Source organism: Aulonocara sp. 'chitande type north' Nkhata Bay, linkage group LG11 (genome assembly GCF_057382095.1).
Source record: "Aulonocara sp. 'chitande type north' Nkhata Bay isolate Kocher_YH1m ecotype deep benthic linkage group LG11, A_spYH_male_GT1.1, whole genome shotgun sequence".
In the NCBI taxonomy this organism is placed as follows: domain Eukaryota; kingdom Metazoa; phylum Chordata; class Actinopteri; order Cichliformes; family Cichlidae; genus Aulonocara; species Aulonocara sp. 'chitande type north' Nkhata Bay.
In genome coordinates, this window is record NC_141354.1 from 33,997,189 (window position 1) to 34,018,814 (window position 21,626).

At 35.0% G+C, this 21,626-nt stretch overlaps 2 protein-coding genes across 2 annotated transcripts; one reads left to right on the forward strand and one right to left on the reverse strand.

The window, feature by feature from the left end:
• Positions 1-2,292: 2,292 nt before the first annotated feature.
• LOC147319577 (macrophage mannose receptor 1-like) lies at positions 2,293-6,752 on the reverse strand. Its single transcript, XM_086309806.1, has 6 exons — positions 6,721-6,752; positions 6,371-6,468; positions 5,345-5,749; positions 4,693-5,034; positions 4,487-4,575; positions 2,293-4,392 (listed from the first exon to the last, which is right to left on the reverse strand). The coding sequence occupies exons 1-6, from the start codon at positions 6,750-6,752 to the stop codon at positions 4,294-4,296; spliced, it is 1,065 nt and encodes a 354-aa protein (XP_086165932.1). The 3' UTR covers positions 2,293-4,293.
• A 1,483-nt stretch (positions 6,753-8,235) lies between these two features.
• On the forward strand, positions 8,236-12,802 carry LOC147319578 (macrophage mannose receptor 1-like). Its single transcript, XM_086310067.1, has 7 exons — positions 8,236-8,286; positions 8,631-8,679; positions 9,368-9,724; positions 10,059-10,400; positions 10,822-10,913; positions 11,917-12,007; positions 12,122-12,802. Exons 1-7 carry the CDS (start codon positions 8,263-8,265, stop codon positions 12,139-12,141), a joined length of 975 nt encoding a protein of 324 aa, XP_086166193.1. The 5' UTR covers positions 8,236-8,262; the 3' UTR covers positions 12,142-12,802.
• Positions 12,803-21,626: the final 8,824 nt, after the last annotated feature.

Consider the following 21,626-nt stretch of genomic DNA (forward strand, 5'->3'; position numbering starts at 1 on the left):
ATAAAAGGTTTTTGCAGACTACCCAAACACAAAATGCAGCAATTCTACTTCAACAATTCAACTTTTTTTCAAGATCTATTGAGTCCAGAGTCCAACCTAATATTTCTGGCTCACAGTATTTCTGGTGCATTAACTTAAACATACAGCAAATGTAAATGAAAAAGACAGAAAACCAAAGATGCCAGTCTCAGTTTCCTGAATGAATGTTGTGCATATTCGTGCCTCTCAGTTGAGTCCTGGCAAAGTCTTCATAGCCTGTGTCCTGTTGTTGGGAAGGTTTACAGTAGTGGTGTTGACTTTAATAAATTACAAAATAACACAAGCAAAATAATATAGAGTATTGAAATTACATATTGAAGTATTTGCATTATTTTTTGCAAGGGTTATAACATGAATGTCAGCTGATAATGCCTTCAAATTATGAAGAAGTGCAAACAAGCTAAGTACAGCTCCATAACACTGGTGGTGAGGCCTGTGGAGGAGAATGATGCCTTTAGCTAAAGCTGTCACTCTGAGTGAAATTAAGGAACCTGATTATGTGATGGAGGGGATGCTGCCAATATCAAATATGTAATGACATAAAGTCAATACACTGAGAGGTCGATTTAATGAGCTACCAACTCTCTGAACAATATCACAAACAAATGGAATGGAATAATTATTTGTACAAATTTTGTTTCTGAAAGTAGGGCTATAATGTAATGGATTACTTTTTTGATAGTAGTAATCTTGATGTGGAGTAAAAGAAATTGTCTTTAAAAGTGATATTGCACAATGCTGCATGTGAATTTCTTTCTATGGTTGGAACAATCAATTTCTGACTAAGTCTGAGGACGTTTTTTTGCTATTCTTGATATTATATCTAAGGTTTTGTTACTATTACAGTTATTTTTCAGTTATTTATTTATAGAGCTAGAGTTTTAAAAGTTATATTTAACTTTTAGTTTTTACCTTTTGTTGGAATTCCAATAGAAACTAATTAACATTAAACATGATAAAATTTGTACCTGCTGATGTAATGAACAGTAATAAAAACTATTATGGAAAACAAATGTGTTGCTGACACCTTCAAACTGTTTTTCAAAATCCCGACTCCTCCATGCTACAGAATGGATCAGTCATTAGGCAGTTAGTTTGCTTCAGGCTCGTGTTATGTTCAGTCTATTTTTACAAATCATTTCTGAGGAGGAAAAAAAACTAAACAGAAATGCTATGAAAAGAGTTTGTTTACAATTCTCTTTTCTACAACAATAAATATGGAACAATGGAAACATTTTAGGTATAGGTGTAAAATGTGTCATTTTACTAAAAATATAACAATTAATCTGTCAACAGTCCTCCTCCTTTCAGCGGTGTTCGAATTCTCTTCAAAGGATGTATTGCTTTTAAATTTATCCACTGACAGAATGAGATGCTGGCATATTGAGCCCAGCGTGAATTAGCTTTCACCTTACTAAAGAGGTGTAAAGGGGATTCTGCCTAAAGCTTCAGTGAACAGATAGAGGAGGTGCTGCTCTAAATACTTGATCAATAAGACATCAATGAGAATTAGGTCTCTCTGGGCTTGTTGCAATGTAAAAGAGAACAAAAATAAACCAGGAATCATTTTGTCCTCCACAATATAATTGCTGTTATTTACAATGATAACCTCTGAATTACTTCATTTGGTTAAGTTAAAAATGTTTTGACCTAAAATTTGTTAGTAATGATACAGGTACGAGTGATGGCTGTAAACTTGTAAAAAGATGGAATATACAAAGGTCTTTCAGTGAAGTCATGGCTATTAATATCTGTGAGTCATACAACAGAGTTTTAACTCAAAGTTCAAAATCGATCATTCAACAGTTTTCATCTTTCCCCACCAGATTGTAGCTCTAAGTCTCGCCTACTGAAGAGATGCAGTAAATCATTAAACAGATCCAATGATTAGGTGCATGTAACAAGCTAAAACTTCAGTATAATTGTGTGTATGTGTGTGTTTTATGTTTTAATTGCTATTTGTTAGAATCTTTACATTATTTTAACAAGTGTTAAATTTTCTATAACAGATGCAATGTAGACATCTTTTTTAGAAAATATTAGCAAATGTTATTTAAACAAGAGCAAATGGTATTTGAAGAGGCTATTTTCAGCTGTGGATTATTACACATTTGTTGCCCCAGGGAAGTATTTACTGCAGCAAATATGGAACCTAAGTGCGAACATCCATCACAATAAAGGGGAATCCATTGCTGTGATCTGCGACACAAAGGCTGTGTAACAGTTTAGATACAGGCAATATTAAATGAGTAAATTATGCATTTTGATCTTTTTATTGAAGAGATTTAAAAAAGAAATCACATGGTTTATTGAAATATAACACAAAAATATGTAATCCCTGAATGTACAAAACTGCCCAATAGGCAAACTATAAGATACTTTGGACCTGAAACTATCTGCCGGTGAGAGGAAGATGAATGATTGATGATTTTCCACAATCTGCAATGCTGCTTAATAAAATGTGTCATTCATTTGGTTCATCTTAGCAGCCATAAAATGTAGGGGAGACCGGGGATAGTTGTAACATTTTTGACATTTCTGTCTGTAAATTGGAGCTCGTTTAAGGTAGTGGATTCAAAATGTAATGCAAAGTATTTACATGTCTCTGCTATTAAATAGTGCAGCTATTTTCTCTATTGTTGACATATTTCTCTAATTGATCCAAATTCTCCATTCTGGGTGAAATTGCAATGCTCGCCATTACATTTTTATTTAAATTCTCTTTTTATTGTTTTTGTTCAAGTTCCTCCCTTTTTCTTTTTTTCTATCTGGTTTTTGTTTTCTTCTAGGAACAAGGGCTCCCTTACTCCCAGGTCTAATTATTATTACGTCTTTCTTTTATTCTTTGAAACCGAAACCGAAATTCAACTTCACCAATGACTAAGAATTAGACACTCAATGTCTATTTTGAAACGATGACAAAGCAATGGTTTTCTCTTTTCCCAAAACTGCAAATATCAATTTTAACAATAAAATAATACTGAAAATAAAAACTGCAAACTTAATGATTTTAATTCAAAGCAAGCAAAATCACAGCTATTCAACCCAGCTGGTAATTAATTCAAAAAAGAAAAACACTGTATTAAACTAATAAAAGATGAGATCAACCATGCCAAAATTCAGCTTAGGAATTAACTCAAAAAGAATCTCTAACAAGACTTGATAAGAAATTAATCAAACATAATAAGATTTGATTTATCAATAAACGTAACAGTAATTATTTCAGAATCGAACAAAACAAATATGAGAATGAATTGAGGAATTGATTCACTCAGTTAACTATACATTAAACAGATAAGAGTCAATCAAAGAAAATTATACAGCATAAACAGAATAGCAGTTAATTTAGAACTGTTAACATTTATCAGTCCGACAAAAATCAAATATAAGATCAAATGTAAAAGCAAAAACTAACCCCAAGACTATTAACTTGTCACCAACTGATAATGAAAAATTAATCTCAAGATTAACTGCAAGGATCAGAAACATATACCGGAAATTCTATAGCTTTCAGCTGATTACAGACAGATAACAATATCAAATTAAACTGATCAATATTCAAAAACAGACACGAAAACAAATGCCAAACTTTATAGCTGTTTCCTGATGTCAGAAATCAATTTAAGGGAGAATCAGAATAGAAACCCAATTAGCGGTTAACTCTATAGCTGTTAACTGATAACAACAAATTGCAAATCAGTAGAAGGATCAAAAATTCAAAAAATAAACATAAAACAAATACCAGTTAATTCTTTTAGCTACTGACTGACGATAACAAACAAAAAATAAGAGTCAATTTAATATTTATCTTCAGAAACACCAAATTGTTTATCAAACAAAACCAAGTCAGACATTTCACATTTAACCATATCAGATAAAAACAAAACCGTAGGTCAATTTAGTATTTAAGGTTTCAAAATCATTAAACTGTTTATCAAACCATTTAGCCTAATGAGACGAAAGTTAAACTTTCTGGAGATTTTTACTGTGCTATGCAAAAAACAATCACACAGCATTTCATAAAAAGAATATCACATCAAAAAAAGCAGTTGTGGTAGTCTAATGCTTTGGGGCTGCTTTTATGCTTTGGTAACTGGGTGACTTGTCATAGTTTAACATAAAAAAATATATATATTTTTTTCTAAAACATTAGAAAATCCTTCAGGAGAATGTCTGGTCATCAATTTCTGCCCTGAATCTTTAGCACACTTGAGTTATAAGGCTGAGCAATGATCCAAAGCACCCCAAATCTCTCTAAGTTTCACTATTCTCCTCGTTCTCTTGTTTCTTGGGTTGAATGTTCCATTGCAGTTTGAAATCAGTCAATCCTTGACTTGTTAGCTTGGCTCTTAGCTGTGATAGAATGGAAAGATAAGTAGGTTGCTCTTTCAGTTTTTGTTTGTTTGTTTGCTTTTTTTTTTTCCAGAAGCAAAAACAAGGATTTTACCTGCTGGAGGATCTGGGCATTAGTTGCAGAGTCACTTAAGTCAACATCAGTCACAAACTTCAGCTTCACTGTCGTCCTCAACTTTGCAACTTAGAAGGAGACATGTTGTTATAAAATAACAGTAAGTTTTGACAAATTGAGAAACAGGAGTTAGGGTTAGTCAGGACAAGTTTTCTTTATGTGTGTGTGTGTTATTGAACATTTACCTTGATGGCAAATGAAAACATATTTTGTTGTACACATTTCGTCATCCCACTTGTGGAGGTTATTCTCCGCCACACAATGCTGGTTACCCGGAGGGTTATTTGGGCTGGAACTTCGCCAGTTTTTAAAGGAGCTCTGACTCTTGTCAGACCAGGTCCATGGCACTCGGTACAGACCGATCCAAATGTCATCACTGTTTGGTTTTAATGAACTGACCTCAGCGTTCTCCTCACTGTTTTCGATCACTGCCAAGTTCATGCTTAGTTTTATGCAGTGTTCTCGAGCAGAGGTCCAATTTTTTGTAGTAGAGATGTACATGTAGTTTTTCTTGTTTTGCTCTGTAACTGCAGCAGATAGAAAATGAACCAGTGAGGGGGAAACACATGAAGCAAGTGTTTAAGCATCCATGGCAGATGATAGATGTTCAATTTATTAGGGATATTAATCAGTTAGCATTGCAGTGAATGATTACAAGTTTTGGATAATCAATTTAATGTTTTCAAATAAGTTCAAACTTTTTGAGCTAAGGTTTTTCTTATATTTTATACAGCAAATCTTCAGTGATGCTTTCTGTCAAATCTGCCAGTGAAAAATGCAGGTGAAGTCAGTAGTCAGGTCAGTAGGTGAAATCCATGAATGAAAATATTTTCTTACCATTGTAGCAAGCAAAAGTTTTGTTTTCACCACAGTTTTTATCGTTCCACTTTCCTCCAAGACCCATTATCACACAGGTTTCTTTTGCAAGATAATAATTTGGCTGAGTAGAGTCCCAGTTGTGGTAATCAATTTTGCTCGTTTCACCAGTTATTGCCCATCTCCAGGAGTTGGTGTCATTGCCTAACGTATTCTTCCAGGATTCAGGGTCATCCTGCAGTCCAATCCATGCCCAGTCGTAGGAAAAAGATGAATTTAGCCTGCTTATATCATCCATGCTTTCAATGGTGGCCAGGTCTGTGTACTTCTCTCTGCAGTATTGTTGAGCATCGTTCCAGCTAATTTTTTTGTCAACGTAGTAGTACTTACGAGGAGGGAACTTTGAGCAGGAGCAGAGACTAAATCCTTAACAATGATAATAGATAGTATAAGTAGTATTAGATTCCTCACAGTACACACAAGAAAAGGGTAAAACAAACATTAAAGATTCTTTTTGCCCTTATAATTTTTTAATTTTTTTTTTGACAGGCTACACAGGGTACCAGTCTACTACTATAAAAACTGCTAAAGGAGGGCAGTAACGTTGCAGTAATGACCAAATGTTATATGATCAATATTGAATTCAGTGTTTGCCATTATATTTGGGATTTAAGTATCTGCATACAGTTTTTGTAATAGAAAACATTTTTATTTTTAAACATATCCCAACAGCATATTTTACTTCGTTGCTGGGGTCATGAATGGGTCATAACTACTCGATTATCTCAACCTTGTTTTAAGGTTGAGATCTGAATGCTCCACATATGAATGCAGACGATGAATTGGCCACCCTTCAGTCAGTCAGTCAGTCTTCGACTTTATTTTCATATGAAAATCATAAGACAAATTAGCTGGTAACACGCATCCAATAAGTCACTGTGACATACTTGACTAGAAGACCAACAGTGATGTTGTGTAAAAGAAGGCGATGAGATGAAGCTCAGATCACTTTCTACATGCAGCAAGATGTTAGAAAGCTTCAATCACTTCGCCGGTAGTTGGATGGGGCCGGTCCCTTCTGGGGGTCCTTAAGGATCAGGACTGTCCGGCCTTCTGTTAGCCAGAAGGTTCCACAGAGGCAAGCTCTGAGCACAAGATCTATAAAGGCTGGAGTTCATCACACCAGGCAAGATCCCATGTGCTGTGTAAAGATGCCCCTGAAACAATCCAGCACATAACAGCAGTGTGCAAGATGCTAGCAGGCAGGGCATACATGAAACGCCATAACTAAGCAACATATGTTGTATGTACTTGTGCAAGTAGTTGGACCAGTACATACACTGTAGGCAAATATGTGTTTATGTGCGCTTAACGTATAATGCAAACTTATAGATTACGATCCAGACACAAAAAACTTTGTGTAGTTCATTTTGATGGGGTTGTAATTCACATTACTGCCCCATGAAATCACCAGATTAATTACAGTTTTTGAAAAAAGAACACACAAACCATGTTTGAAAATTAATATTTCACAAACTAAATGTAAGCGCCTAAAATTTTCCCTGATCTTTCTTGCCATCAAAATAAATCAAGAGCTGTTTTGGGACCATTACATTAAAAATGTTCAATAGTTTAACAGTTTAAATTGATAAAAAACATTTAGATGATATATAGTTACATTTTACAAAATTGCTAAATAAAGCACAAAATACTTTATAGCATGAAATCAATAATCCCAAAAATGAAAAAAAAAAAAAGTCATTCAACTTTCATGCTGCACTGCTCAAATATGAAAAATTGTATTAAAAAATTGTACTTAAAAACAATATTGGTAGATTGTGCTATCCAAATAGATCAAAATTCTGGAGTTTCCAGTTTGTACTTTCATGATAATTGAGAAAATAATTTCGTTAAATAATTCTCATGACCTACAATTAAGTAAAAAATTAAGTGCAATCATGGTCCTATCACATTAGTCTTATTTTTATTCTTGTGAGCCTCTTTTATGACAAATATGATCAAAAAATGTTATTCTTTTATTTGTTTAAGGGAAATATAACTGTCACTCAATAACAATACTAATGTTTAGCAGCTATGAGCTTATGTAATATTTACATGTTCATAATCATAGTTATTATTATAATAACTTGTTTAAACTACAACAAATTCTTAGTTGTTAGTTCTTAGTTTTACGTGTATGTGTAAACAATGGAGGGATGCTACTTATGTTAACTAAAAAACTCGGTTGTGACCCCCAAATAATTTTAAAAAACAAACAAACAAATAATAGCAATAATTGTTGAAGTTGATTCAATTTAAAATCCTAATGAAGAAAAAATAATGATGCAAACTCTATTTACAAACCAATTTAATTTAATTTCCTCCAAAATTCCTCACACATCAGGTGATGCTTCTGAAGACTTTTCATATTGTTACATTTCAGCTATCGTATTTGGTAATGTAAAATGGATTTTGTAATAGATTTTTACATTATGTGGTCTGAACATTTGAATGAATCAGTGGAGGTTTGCATGCACAGCCGCACAAGCTTGCAACATTCCTAAAAGTTTTTTCAGTGCTCAATTTCAATAAAATTTTCACGTTATTAAATAGATACAATGTGGAGTTTTACCACTGATGTAATTTACTTTGGTAAAACTCAGTTCAAACAAAAATGTGACTTATGTCGGCGTCACATCTTGCTGTGAATACTTATATTAATCAACTATAACCAATGTGAAAAAGAGAATTCTTTCATAAGAAATCATGGAAGTTGTAAATCTCTAAAGAGAGCACAGTTTATATGGGAGGGTCACGAGAAAGCCTCACAGTGTCATCAAGGGTGTGTCACAAGTGAAATTTAAACTTTCCACTTATTTGCATTATATTATAACAGCAACCTCAGAGAGAAAGGAACACACAGTGACGAGCAGCTGTTCATGTTTGGTAACTCAAGAAGTGTGGTAAGTTTTTATCTATCTATCTACATATATACAACTTTCTTTTTGAATTTGCTGTAGTAATAGATTTTTATATTAAGGTATAAACATTAACACGAGGCCCTTAACTAAATGCAAAAATATAGAGGAGATTTTTATATTATATATTTAAAGCTAGTTAGTTAGTGTCAGGTTAAACATTCAAGAAAACAAGACACAAAACATTTTGTGGTATGTTTAAATACCTGTAAGAATTTCGGTCCTTTCTAATCGCTTTGTTTTTTAACCACTCTCATTCTAACAGTGAATGTTGTATATTTATTATAGCTTTCAATTTATAAATTCTACTGAACTTCTTTTCTCCACAGTTAATCAAAGTGAACATGGATGTGTTTGTAGTCCTTCTCATGCTTTCAGGTAATATTTCAGGAGTGTGCTGTTTGTTAAATTCTTGTTCAGTATGTAATTATAATTATAATTCACAGTTCTTTTCCAAATAGAAATTGTTTCTACCTTGATTTTTTTTAAAGAGAGGTAATAACTGACCAAATATTGCATAGAGTTTTATGAAATGATATTTGAAGACCGCTGTTGCTCCAACATTATGACTATAATTAAATGAATAAAAAGTAAGGAATTAACTAAATGTAAAAATAAATAAATAATAATACAACACAGGGACAGAAAAGTTGTAGACTGAAATTTTGGCTTAATATATTTATTATTCATATATCTACAACTGCAGTACTGTCCTGCATTTTTCATAGTGTTGTATGTTTTTCTTGCTTAACTTCACTTCTTTCTCAATGAAAAGCTAATTGTGTTTTCTAATTTGAGAAATCATGGTTTGATAGAATGCTGACTCCACATACCGCAGGAGCGCGTATCAACTTAGAAATGTTCAGATTCACTAACATAAGTACAATTTAAAAAGTGTCTTCTATCCACACCACAAGTTGAACCATCACTGACATATTTCTCCTATTATAGGATCTACTGAGGAAATTATTTACTGTACTGCAGTACCAAGTATACAAACATTCTGAATAAATATAAACAGTATTTCTTCGTAAAACGTCAAATAAAAATCTATTTTATTCTTCAGGTTTCTGTGTCTCCACTGCTTCCTTTCCAAACATCTATTACTTTATCAGTGAGAATAAGACCTGGGATGAGGCCAACGCTTACTGCATCATGAAGTACACTGGACTTGCCCAAATTACTAACCCAGAGAACAACACTGCACTGATGAACACCTCAGCTGGGGGATACACAGGCAAAGCCTGGATAGGACTCGTGGGCCCTTTAGGGTGGGTCTGGCTGGATGGAACACAAGCCACATATTTCCTGTGGCGCTATGAAGAACCATGGGCTTCTGACACTGGGTACTGTGGGCTCACTTACCATGGGTGGTGGTATAGTAGAACATGTGAATACAAGTGGTATTTCATTTGTTTTAATGGTAGGTATCAATCAAGATTATTTGTTGTAAGATTTCACTCCACTATATTAAATTGACCTTGGTACTTATTTTTCAGAAAGAGGCTCAAAACATAAAAATCCAACTTTTTTTATACTCTAGTTAGAGACTGGAAAAAAGCTCACGGTGAAACTCAAACCTGATGGATATTCATTAAAATAATAATGAAGTATATATGCAGTACTGACATATGATTTATATGGTGTATTTAAATCACAGCTTTTTTCTGCATAGCCTATTTTTAAAAACATAAATGAAATCATTAATATATGTATAATGTTACTAATGGAATCTATAACTTCTGTTTCTTTAACAGGCAGTGATTACATTGTTAATAATACATATGTGACTTGGAATGAGGCCAAAATCAGCTGTGAAAACAAAAATTCAACTCTGGCACAAATCCTTGATGTGGAAACATTTGATAAAGTCAGGCGTGCACTTCTAAATAATAATCTTTACGAATATGAACCACTGTGGATTGGCCTTAGTTTTTCTCCAGTCTGGTTTTGGTCAGAAACCAAACAAATCAGCACATTCGTGAACTGGAAAACTGGACAACCTAACAATACGAATAATTGTGCTGCTGTACTGGTGGGAAATGGAACCTGGACCACTGAACCATGTAGTGAGCAACATCCTTTCTTCTGCTATGCAGGTATGAATGATATTTCCCTAGTTTTAATATTCAAGTCAGTTACCACAGATGGTACGACCAGAAAATATTTAAAGCAAGACGTAATGAAAATAATACACTTCTTTGTTTCATTTAATTCTTGAAATCGTAAGCTTCATATTTCAAATATCTAAATTTAGCACAAAGACTAACAAAAAATTGACAAATTTATACGAAAAGAAATTCCAATAATAAAAGCTATGAGGTTCATTCAGGTCAAAGGAGTGCACTGAATTTGTTTTTGTTCTGGAAATTTTAACAAGGTTTTGGTATATGCTGAAGACATTCTATTTTAGTCTAAGAACATCTAATAATATGCTAAAATAGTATTAATAACTTCCTCTAAACCAAGTATTTGTCAAATTTGATCCGATTTATTCTGAAATGATTTGTTTTTGTGTAGTTCACAAATCAAAGAAGACAGTGTTGAGCATGAATATCCAAACTGATGTTGACCTGGAAACTCCAGATAACCAGGCTGCGCTGATGGAGCAGGTATACCGTGTGTGTGTGCCATAAACAACAAAACACGTTAGTCCTGCTTGATCATAAGATTTTGTTACATTCATTTTTGTACTTTGCGCAAATAATTCAATCAAATTAACTTTGAGAATGGAGACACAACAGTGTTGTGTTTATCTGTCTGTGTTTTTATTCTTGTTTTCTTTTTGACACACACACACACACACACACACACACACACACACACACACACACACACATGTTTCATCTATGTTTATAAGTCTTAAGTCTTCCTGTTATTCACCATTTACTCAGCTAAAAGCTTAATGGAATTAGTGGAAAGGTGAATACAATCACTCACTTGATGAAAGATGGATTAAGGGAAATTTAATTCAATTCCATTTTATTTAATACCACTAGATAACTAAAGCATCAATCTCACTGTGATTTACACTGTAAACTAAAGGCTAAGGGTGCAGCTTTAAAGTGTTTTAGTAATCGAGTAATCTATCGATTAGGTCATTGCTTAATCAAGTAATTCGATAAGAAATAGTTTTGTCCTACTAATGATCAGTAACAAATATTCAAAAGAGAAAAAATAGAGGTCTTTCAAAATGTACAAAAAACCCCCCAAATCCTTTGTATTTATGTGTCATAATGAATTTTAGTTTTAAAGAAAATGTGAAAAATGTTCTCACCTCTGTTTGCTTCCATGTAAAATAGGACAGCTACCATCACACTTCAGAAAGCTGTATAATTTAAACATGTTTCAACAGTAAGAAAGGATCCAAGCTGAAACACCAAGATTCAGCTTGGATCCTTTCTTACTGTTAATGACCGATAAAAAATAGCATTATATGGGGAATTTCTCCACTCCTGAAATCATGTATTTTAGAGGTGGCACGAATTATAGTAAGGGTACTGATAAGAAAACAATGTGAGTGTCAAACACAAATATGACAGGCGTAAAAGTGCCCCCTCCAAAAAAGCTACGAAATAAAAAGTAACACAATTTATCTTCTTTCCTCTTATTTAGCTGCAAGCAGCACTCGCTAAGCAGGGTGTGACTGACTTCAAACTGACATGGACGAAACAGCCTGTGCAGAAGAGCAGGAAGAAAACTGATGGTCACACACACACACACACACACACACACACACACACACACACACACACACACACACACACACACACACACCAAGAATTTCTCTGAATATTTAAATGGGTTTGTCTCATTTCAGATGCTTGTTTGAACGTGTGAGATCAAGTCCCAGAAGACTGTGCTACAACACTGTTCAATCAAAGAGGGATCACTTTAAATTGTTCACTCTTCAAGTTGTTATTAGTTAATTATATTAGTCCAGGTATGAAACTGCATGATTTGTGTGCATAAAGTCTGAATTGTAAACATTTAACTCTTTACCATTTTAGTTTTGCATTTAAAGTTAGTATGTTTGACACCACATGTGTAACTTTGAAGTAATACATCAGGGATCAATTTTCATTCCCCCAAGGCATCAAATAATGCTGTTTTGTTAAAGCTGTTGGGGTATCTCAGTTGTTCACAAAGTGCCCTTTTAGAGAAATGTGACACGCCTGATTAGTGGATTACTGAGACTTGGTTATCAGTCCCAACCTTTCAGCATGTATGGTTCCATACAGTTGTGAGGGTAGAAATTTAGATCATCAGGTAAACTGACAGCTTTGTTTTCACATTATTCTCTCCTCATAGCAACAGAGTCCACATCACTATAGATGCAGCACCAGTACATCTGTCAATTTCCAGCTCCACTCTCCCCGCAGTTGTTAAAAACCCCAGTGCTCCATTTAAATTCTCCAGTCACACTGAATATTGATGTCATTATTTTTTCCATAGTTAACAACGTTGTTACTTATCCTCATGAAAACATAAATAGGTTATCAGGTCTACATGGCATGTTTGCTACACGGTAGCAAACATGCCATATGCTAACTTTTTTGAGATGTGTCATAATTTTTCATGAAAGAGTGATGTGTCTCAGTTTAAACATTTGATGTGTTTCTATGTTCTGTTGTGAATAAAATATGAGTTTATTACACTGCAAATAATTGAATTTTGTTTTTATTTACCTATTTTAAATTGGGGGTACTTCAATACATGCAAATTGAAGTGAAATGTTTGATGAAAAGGCTACAAGTGAAGGTTTGCCACTGATTAAATTTATTTTGGTAAAAGTAAATGTTTACAGGTTAAACTTATATATTATATCAGCACCAGGTACAAATGACTGCGTACCTTTTCCAGCCCCGAACTGGATAAGCAGTTAATTCAATGGATGGATGGATGTGAGTTACATAAACTAAAACATTCATTTATGATCCAAAATGTTTTACTCACATTTGGAAAAATATCAATTAATCAGGCCCCAGGAGTCTGTTATTTTTAAAAGACTTGAGTAACCTTTAAGAGCTATTCATGCTGAGGATTAATACTTAGATTTTTACCTTTACTGTTTCACAAGGGTTAAAAAGGGAATGTCGACAATCTAGACTTTATTGCAGGATATTTTAATAAAGAACTTTAACAGGAGCAGAGCAAAAGCAGTACGAACTGATATTACAGTTTTTTCTGATTGCTTAAGCACATTTTTTGTAACTATTGGCTAATTTTGCAAAACTCTTCACACAAATAAGAAAACCTGTCACCCAATCATCAAAACATTGTAGTTCTCTTGCAAAAGCAAACACAGCTAGATTAACTCTTCACACCTTCGTAAAAATGGTGTTTCCGTATCAAACGGTACACACAAGCCATCATCTACTAAGCACACAATGCGCCAACTGCACACTGATGGTATGAATATAAAACACATCTGGCTTTTGCTTTCTCTGTGCACAAGGTAGGCTATGTCAGTTTGAGCTCATACTTCTGTCATAGATCCATAAGCATAGAGGGATCCAAACTTCAAGTACTGGTGTTTATTCAAACACATCAAAACAAACACAAGTGTTTATTTCCAAGTATAGGATTATTTGCAGTCGCCATAATGACTATATGGGTTACTTGGTCTGCAGTGAACATGCTTCCTCTGCCCCCAGCATCTGGTCATCTAGCAATTCTGTAAAGTAACAATTTCAGTATTTTTACATCAATGGTATTGGTGTGTTTCTCATTGGCATACGGCAGTGCTACAAATCTTTGTGCAAAGTGACTGTACTAACCGATTCTCATTTCAAGATGTCCTTATGGTACTTGCTACAGTGTAGCGGCTCGTGTTAGGCTGGACCCGTTGGCCAGCTACCCTCAGGGTCATTCCACGGTTGATGACATGGTCCACTATTGTAGCTCTGATGTCATCAGCAATTCTATTTCTTACTCTTCCTACCCTTCCTCTCCCCCCTCCTCATCTTCCTCTCCCCCCTCCTCGTCTTCCTCTTGCTCCTCCTTGTCCTTGTCGTCCTCTTCATCCTACTTCTTCCCCTCCACGTCCTCTTCCTCGGCCTCCTCTACTTCTCACTCTTTCTGCTCCCTCCATTGTACTCCGCACACACAGCTTACCTGTATTATAGTGCTTAGGCTGATTGCAAAGTGAACTAATTATCTAAGAAAGTTTTGACATGTGAAAGTGTGCCAGACAGTTGGCAAATTAGTGTTAATGATAGCCATACATGTGTATACTTTTGCTAGGAGTGTGTTGGAAATTTGGTAATTGAGTGTTGTGCAGTGAATTGTGCCTACAGTTTTGCAAAGTGTGTGTTACAAAATTGCAAACTGAGTGCAAAGCAGTTTTTGTGCTTTTAGTTTTGCAAACTCAGTGAGTGGTTTTGCTATAAGTCTGAATAGTTTTAGAGATTGTGCTACAGGAATCACAGTTAGGGTTTAAGCATTCAGAAAAAACTGTAATCACAAAATAATAATCAAATCACCTGAAACTATACTTATCTAATCTAACCTCATGCTGACCTTGTTGTGATCTTTTGCAAGAGGGCTTGAGAAGAGAATGAGCATGTCTTGCTCAACAATATTCTTATATCTTTCATGTAGGTCACCACCGCCAGGCCCTGTCATGGCCTGGGCTTCATTTTGGTCTGTGGCTTCTAATGAATCCAGAAAAGTACAGTCAGATTTTCATCCACAAGAGGAAAACCTCTATAAAGCACCAGATTGGCAGCAACTTCATTTTTCAGAATGACAAAGATCCGAAACACAATGCCAAAAGACTACCTGGATAGAAAACAATCACCATGGATCGCCATTACTAGCCTCCCAAGAGCCTGGACCTCAACATTATTAAAGCAGTGTGGGGTGGAGAAAAGAACTAAAGACATCCAACATTCAAAGAAAAACTTTGAATGTCCTTCAAGAAGCCTGGAGAACTATTCCGAAAGACTACTTAAAGAAAACTAAAGAAAGCTGGTAAAGAGAGTTCAGGCTGTTTTGAAGAGTAAAGGTAGACATGCCAAATTTTGACTTTTAAGAAACTAAAAATAAATACGCTTGAACACAAAGTAGGGGAGACATTTTTGACATTTCTGTCTGTAAATTGGAGCTCTTTTAAGGTAGTGGATTCAAAATGTAATGCAAAGTATTTACATGTCTCGGCTATTAAATAGTGCAGCTCTGCAGCACAATTACCCATTGCATGGTATGGTCTCAAACACAAAGAGTGAAATGTTACAATTAACCCCATAGTCTGGGTTAGTTGTAACATATCCTGGGGTAAAATGTAACACAATGAAATAAGGGTACTAACGAAACATTAACATGTAATCTTTGTTTATTCAACACATGAACGCACTTACATCCATTTATGTAGCTGTGTGTGTGTGTGTGTGTGTGTGTGTGTGTGTGTGTGTGTGTGTGTGACAGAATGCAGAAATCTAGCTTTTGAACATATTCCAACCCCCCAAAAAAGACAAATTATGGAATTTTCTGCAACTGAATATTTCATTAATTTTGGTTGGTCTTCCTTGAGTTTGGCATCATTGGCTCAGTGGGCATTATAACCTACAACTCTTGCACCAATTTTGAACATAACAATGAAGCTGAAAAAATGTAGTTGTTCACCAGCATCGCAATTCCATTACTTTTTATCATGGCTTACCTTGGTGTGGTTTGCAAAGTGCTTCAGAAAGATGAGGAAATCTGTTTCTTGCACCCATCCTGATTTATTTCCACTACACAGCAAATCACTGGAGTTAAATATTCTGGAGTTAGGCATAAAAGTGCGCAAGAGTTACATTCCGGGAGTTTATTTTTCACCTTATACTACAGTCAGTGTTGGGGAGTACTCTAAAGCGGTGTAATATTTAGGTGTTCATTCACTGGGTGCTAAGGAGTCTAATTCAACACATTGCTGGTGTTGTTTGTCTGTCGACCGTTACAGCGCCTATCTGTGTTTCTTTCTTGGACTCCGACATGTAGGAGGTAAAAATACTTTATTTACTTTGGAATTTTCTGTGAGTGTAGTGATGTTATTTATATATATATATTCAGTTACATGGATGCACAAGTAAAATATAAAGTTAACTAACTAGCACTACATGTGTTTTCTGTATGTTATGCTGATTTGGAGATAGCAGCTAGGCTAATGCTAGTCAAAAGTTAGCTAACTTACTTATCTTACTGTATTTTAAGATACACATTTCACGTTGTCAATGAAAACGTTTATTTCTATTTCTTAATTTTAACACCAACGTTTAATTTAACGTTAGCTAACTACAGTAATATTCTGTTTAGACTCATGGTAATGGCCGTATTTAACCAAAGAGAGGTGCAGCCTGCACTGATGAGATGTTGAGGTACCATTAACATCAGTTAGTTAGTCCTGCTGCACACTGAGACATGCACACAACCCTGTCTCCAGAACTGTAAAGACAAGGACACAGCAAACATGCAGTCACATTGTCTGCTAAACCAGCCTAGCTAAATAGATTTTAAGCAATATTTAGTGTGGACAGGCTAACTCAATGTAAGACAGTGTTCGTTGATTAAGTTATACACAGTTTACATAGAGTTACCATAAACAACCTCTTCTTCTTGTGTTGTGTTTCATAGTAGTAAAGGTATTTTTTTCCGTAGGTGGCCAAGATGTTGATAAAAGTAAAACACAGAGAGACAAAGAAATATGCAAAATTGGAAGAAGTCAGCTTCACAGATTTTGTGAGAGCAGGTAAGTTATGGTTTGTACTAAGTCATTAAAGAAGAAATGATAATGTTGTTATTAACTAAGTGATGATTTTACTTCAGTGCAGCAGAAGTTTCTCATACCAGAAAATGCAGCACTGAAAGTCACGGATGAGCAGGGTATAGAGGTGGATGAGGATATCTTTCCTGAACTTGCAGCAGTCAAAGAGGTGTGTTTTGTCATCTATACAGCTGAAGGTAAGTAAATATATGCTCTGATAGATTTTGAAGGATTTGATTTGTACAGTTACTCTTAAATAAACATTTTTAATTTGTCTAATATCCTGTGGTAACAATCACAAAATGCTGTTTTCATGGCTCAACAGTAAGTTGGATTTATCACATGCATTTCAGACATCCTGGAAACACAATCATCCAAGAAGCTGCGTGACTGCTCAGACCTAACACACTATGTGACACTCACACCTTGTGGTATGTAAATTGTATATTACCATAATAAAATACAAAATAACCATCTGTTCTCCTGGGAGAAAGTATAATTTAATCAAACCGTGCAATTTACTGGCCCTGTGTGCATAAATGGTATCTTTGTTGTGTTGTGTTTTTGATTGTATATACCTTGTATTCTAATATTTTTATTTGTCACCCTCAGATTTGACTGTCCTGAAGCAACATGTGGAAGAGCCCTCCTCTCCAAGTCTAACAGATACATTGTCTGTCTCAACCACCAGCAGTCAGAGCAGTGACACAAGTGATGCTGGACTTCAAATGGTTCAGCCTCTATTGGACAGCATACATGAAAGAAATGTAGATACAGTACTTAATTGACTTATACTTGACTCTTTAGTTGCCATTACTTGAAAAAGCTTAAACACGAAGATAAAACAGATTAGAGAAAAATAATTTAATATAGTATTTCATGTAGTTTGCTCTGCAACTGTAGTGTGTAATAAGACTTGCTCTCTCTCTCTCGCTCTCTCTCTGTTTTTGTTATGCATGTTAACCATGAAACGTGTTTCCATGATCAGTGTCCTGCTTTTCAGGTAAATGAAACCATTTTTAAGAAGATACTGGTCCTAGAAAGGGAGAAAGTAAGACATTTCAAATGTTTTGATGCCCAAATGTCATATGGGTGTGATTCACAATTTTATGTTCTGTGAGAGAGTTGCATTACTTAATTTGTTGGCTTGATGGAGACTTTACAGAGTCTTCCTCACGTTAACACTGCATTACAAGAAGTGCTTATTCTGTAGTCATTTTTTTCCTTTAATTCTGTTTTTTTTTTTCTTTTCGCCCAATGTTAGGCCTTTCTGACCTCAACTGTTTAGCTGCCAATAATGGTGGATATTATGCTATTACAGTACTGTTACACAGAATGTATGTTAATCCATGCAGCATTCATATTTGAATATGTTATTTTTGATAAATAAAATCCATACATTCATAATAATCACTATTGTGTTTTTGTAGTAATTTGCACCAAAAACCTAAAACTTTTTTCAATTGATGAGTAACACTACAAAAGAGTTAATATCAAACTTAACTCTAGTTATGAGTTAAATTTTACTCTATATGGTAGTAGAAATTTCACTCCGTGAGAGTTTAGTTTTAACTCCTATAAAGAGTTGAAAAATCAACTCCCGGAAAAGAGTTACTCTAACTCTGCACTAGAGTTCATTCGATGGTCACGCATGTACACTCAAATGTAGTTAATCTGAACTCCCTGAGAGTTTATTCCAAAGACCAGAATTTGCTGTGTACCAGTACTTCCTACTGGTCCATCTCTGACACAGAGGTCTGCATAATGTATGTGTTGGAACACAAACAGTGGAGGAATTGTGTTGCCAATGGCATTAACCGCATATACAAAAGTGACCAGTGAACCTCTCTCTGCTGATGTCGTTGCCCCAACTTGTTTAATATAAGTTAAAGTAATAGTGTGGTAAGTTGTAACATCTGCATTATTGTTACAACTAACCCAGACTGTTGCTGTTACAACTGACCCAGACTATAGCCATGAACTAGCTAACATTACAGCCAACGGCTAAAACACTAGCACTAAAGACCTACACAGAATATATCCCCATAGACATACAAATAACATCATTTAAGTTTGATGAGTTTAACTGCAAAGCAGATAATGCTATTAGAAATTGAAATAAAATAGAAAAACTTACTTTTTGGCATACAAATTACTTTTTTTCATGTTAAATTGTCTGTGTTTGACAAAATGTGCTGATTTTTCACATGTGATAGCAGAACTGAGTTGGGCATGCACAGGATGAGTCACATCATTTGAAACGTAGCCCTGATTGGAGAAATTGGAAGTGTTACAACTAACCCACGTTACAACTATCCCCGGTCTCCCCTACTGCAGCAGATGTCCACACTGTTGACATTTAAGATGATGACTTCTTTCACGCCTTCTGGCTATGTAGACCATTTCAGGGTTTTTATTCAGAGGTCATGGACACTTGGCTCCATCCAGAACTCCTCTCTGCTCATAAATTTCTGCTCTGAGCGAGCTCTCCACACTTCAAGTCAGACACTAGGCCTAGTTTGCAGTATTTGTTTTTAAAGCTTGAAAATTAGCCAAGACCTTATCTGATTGAAGAGACAGAAACCATCTATCACCCTATAGATGAATTTGCTGACTAAACATCAGTTTCGAGAATCTCCAACAACACGTGCTCTCGCTTCTTACAGTTTTTTGCAGAGTTGATTCCTCCTGCTTTGCACTCAGACAGTTTAATTAAATCAAGCACGTAAATTGATGGATCCTAAATGTATTACTGATCTTGTCATTTGAACTGCAAAAAAATAGAAAATGGTAAATGGAATGAAAATATGAGGTTGGAGAGACGGCGAAGAATGCAGCTCTTATTCTGCTCTGAATGAAGGTAGTGTCATGCCAGTTTGATAACATCGCAGCACTTGTTAGTGTAAGGATGTGTTCTGCTCACTGGGTCGAGGCCGATCACAGCTACAGTACCTGGAACAAACACACACCTGATCATTGTTAATATCGGTGCACAGTGCTGTATCTAAAACCTTTTGTTGCTTTTTGTTTTTGTTTTTTAAATCCACTTTTATTCAAATGAAGCATAAGATTTAGGAGCGCACTTCTGAATCGTTGCCTTGCATTGTTTTTATTTACTACTCAGAAAGTCAGCAGCCATTAAATATTTTGATCCTGGTAAAACAAACATTTGGAAGCAATCCATCATGACTGCTATGGTACTGATTAATAGTATTCAGTCAACCTTTATTATAACCATTATAAATTAATTAATAATCTTAAATTAAACTAATGGAACTTTTAGTTAACTGATTACGTTAATAACTGATACATAAAATAATTTATTACTTCTGTACCTTGTTTAACAAATAATAATTTTATGAATGTTAATATATTTAAAATGGACTCCATAGCTGATAAAAATGACATAATTACAGTGGCTTGCAAAAGTATTCAGCCCCCTTGAACTTTTCTACATTTTGTCACATTACAGCCACAAACATGAATCAATTTTATTGGAATTCCACATGAAAGACCAAAACAAAGTGGTGTACACGTGAGAAGTGGAACGAAAATCATACATGATTCCAAACATTTTTTACAAATAAATAACTGAAAAGTGGGGTGTGCGTAATTATTCAGCCCCCTGAGTCAATACTTTGTAGAACCACCTTTTGCTGCAATTCCAGCTGCCAGTCTTTTAGGGTCTGTCTCTACCAGCTTTGCACATCTAGAGACTGAAATTTTTGCCCATTCTTCTTTGCAAAACAGCTCCAGCCCAGTCAGATTAGATGGACAGCGTTTGTGAACAGCAGTTTTCAGATCTTGCCACAGATTCTATAGTAACCTCATTAGGTATATGTACAGGCAACAGAAAACTGAATATAGGTTATTTAGAAAGCTTAAGTTTGCAGTGGAAATGATTATATCTACAAATAAAGTCAAGAATTGATTTTTGCTGGTTAAGTATTGGAATTTTGTATTCAAGGATGTGATGAACTTTACATGATTTTTTATGAATAATATCACAAATGATCAGCTGACGGTGAGAGGAATTTATTCCCACATGTGAGGTGTTTTGAACTAAAGTGTGTCGAGTTAGCAAGAAGTAACCATGGCTGTTCTTACAGTACACTAAAAGCAGGGATCACTGTTGTTATGAATTCACACTATTTAAAAACGATAAAATAAAATAGAAATGATACCCAGTAACTTAAACCCTCATTTTTGCTGCCATTATATGAAGAGACACAATAAAACAAAGGCAAAGTTCCATACACACAGAACAGTTGAACTGTATGAATTAAGATCAAGATATTTGATACAGGACTGAGTATAGGGCGACCGTGGCTCAGGGGTTTGGGAAGCGCATCTGACACTTTACCCTATCGCCTACTGGTGTTGGCCAGAGGGGCTGTTCTGATATCAAAAGTTTTTAAGGTAGACTGTTTTCTTGGATTTGGTAAATGTTTAAATATGCAATTGTAACTCTCTGGTGCCACCTTAAAACCTGTAGTCTGTAATAGGACATGATGTCATTGGTAAACAGGAAGTAAGTCTGTGAATTAAGGAGAAGGCATGTGCAGCATGGTGGCCTTAG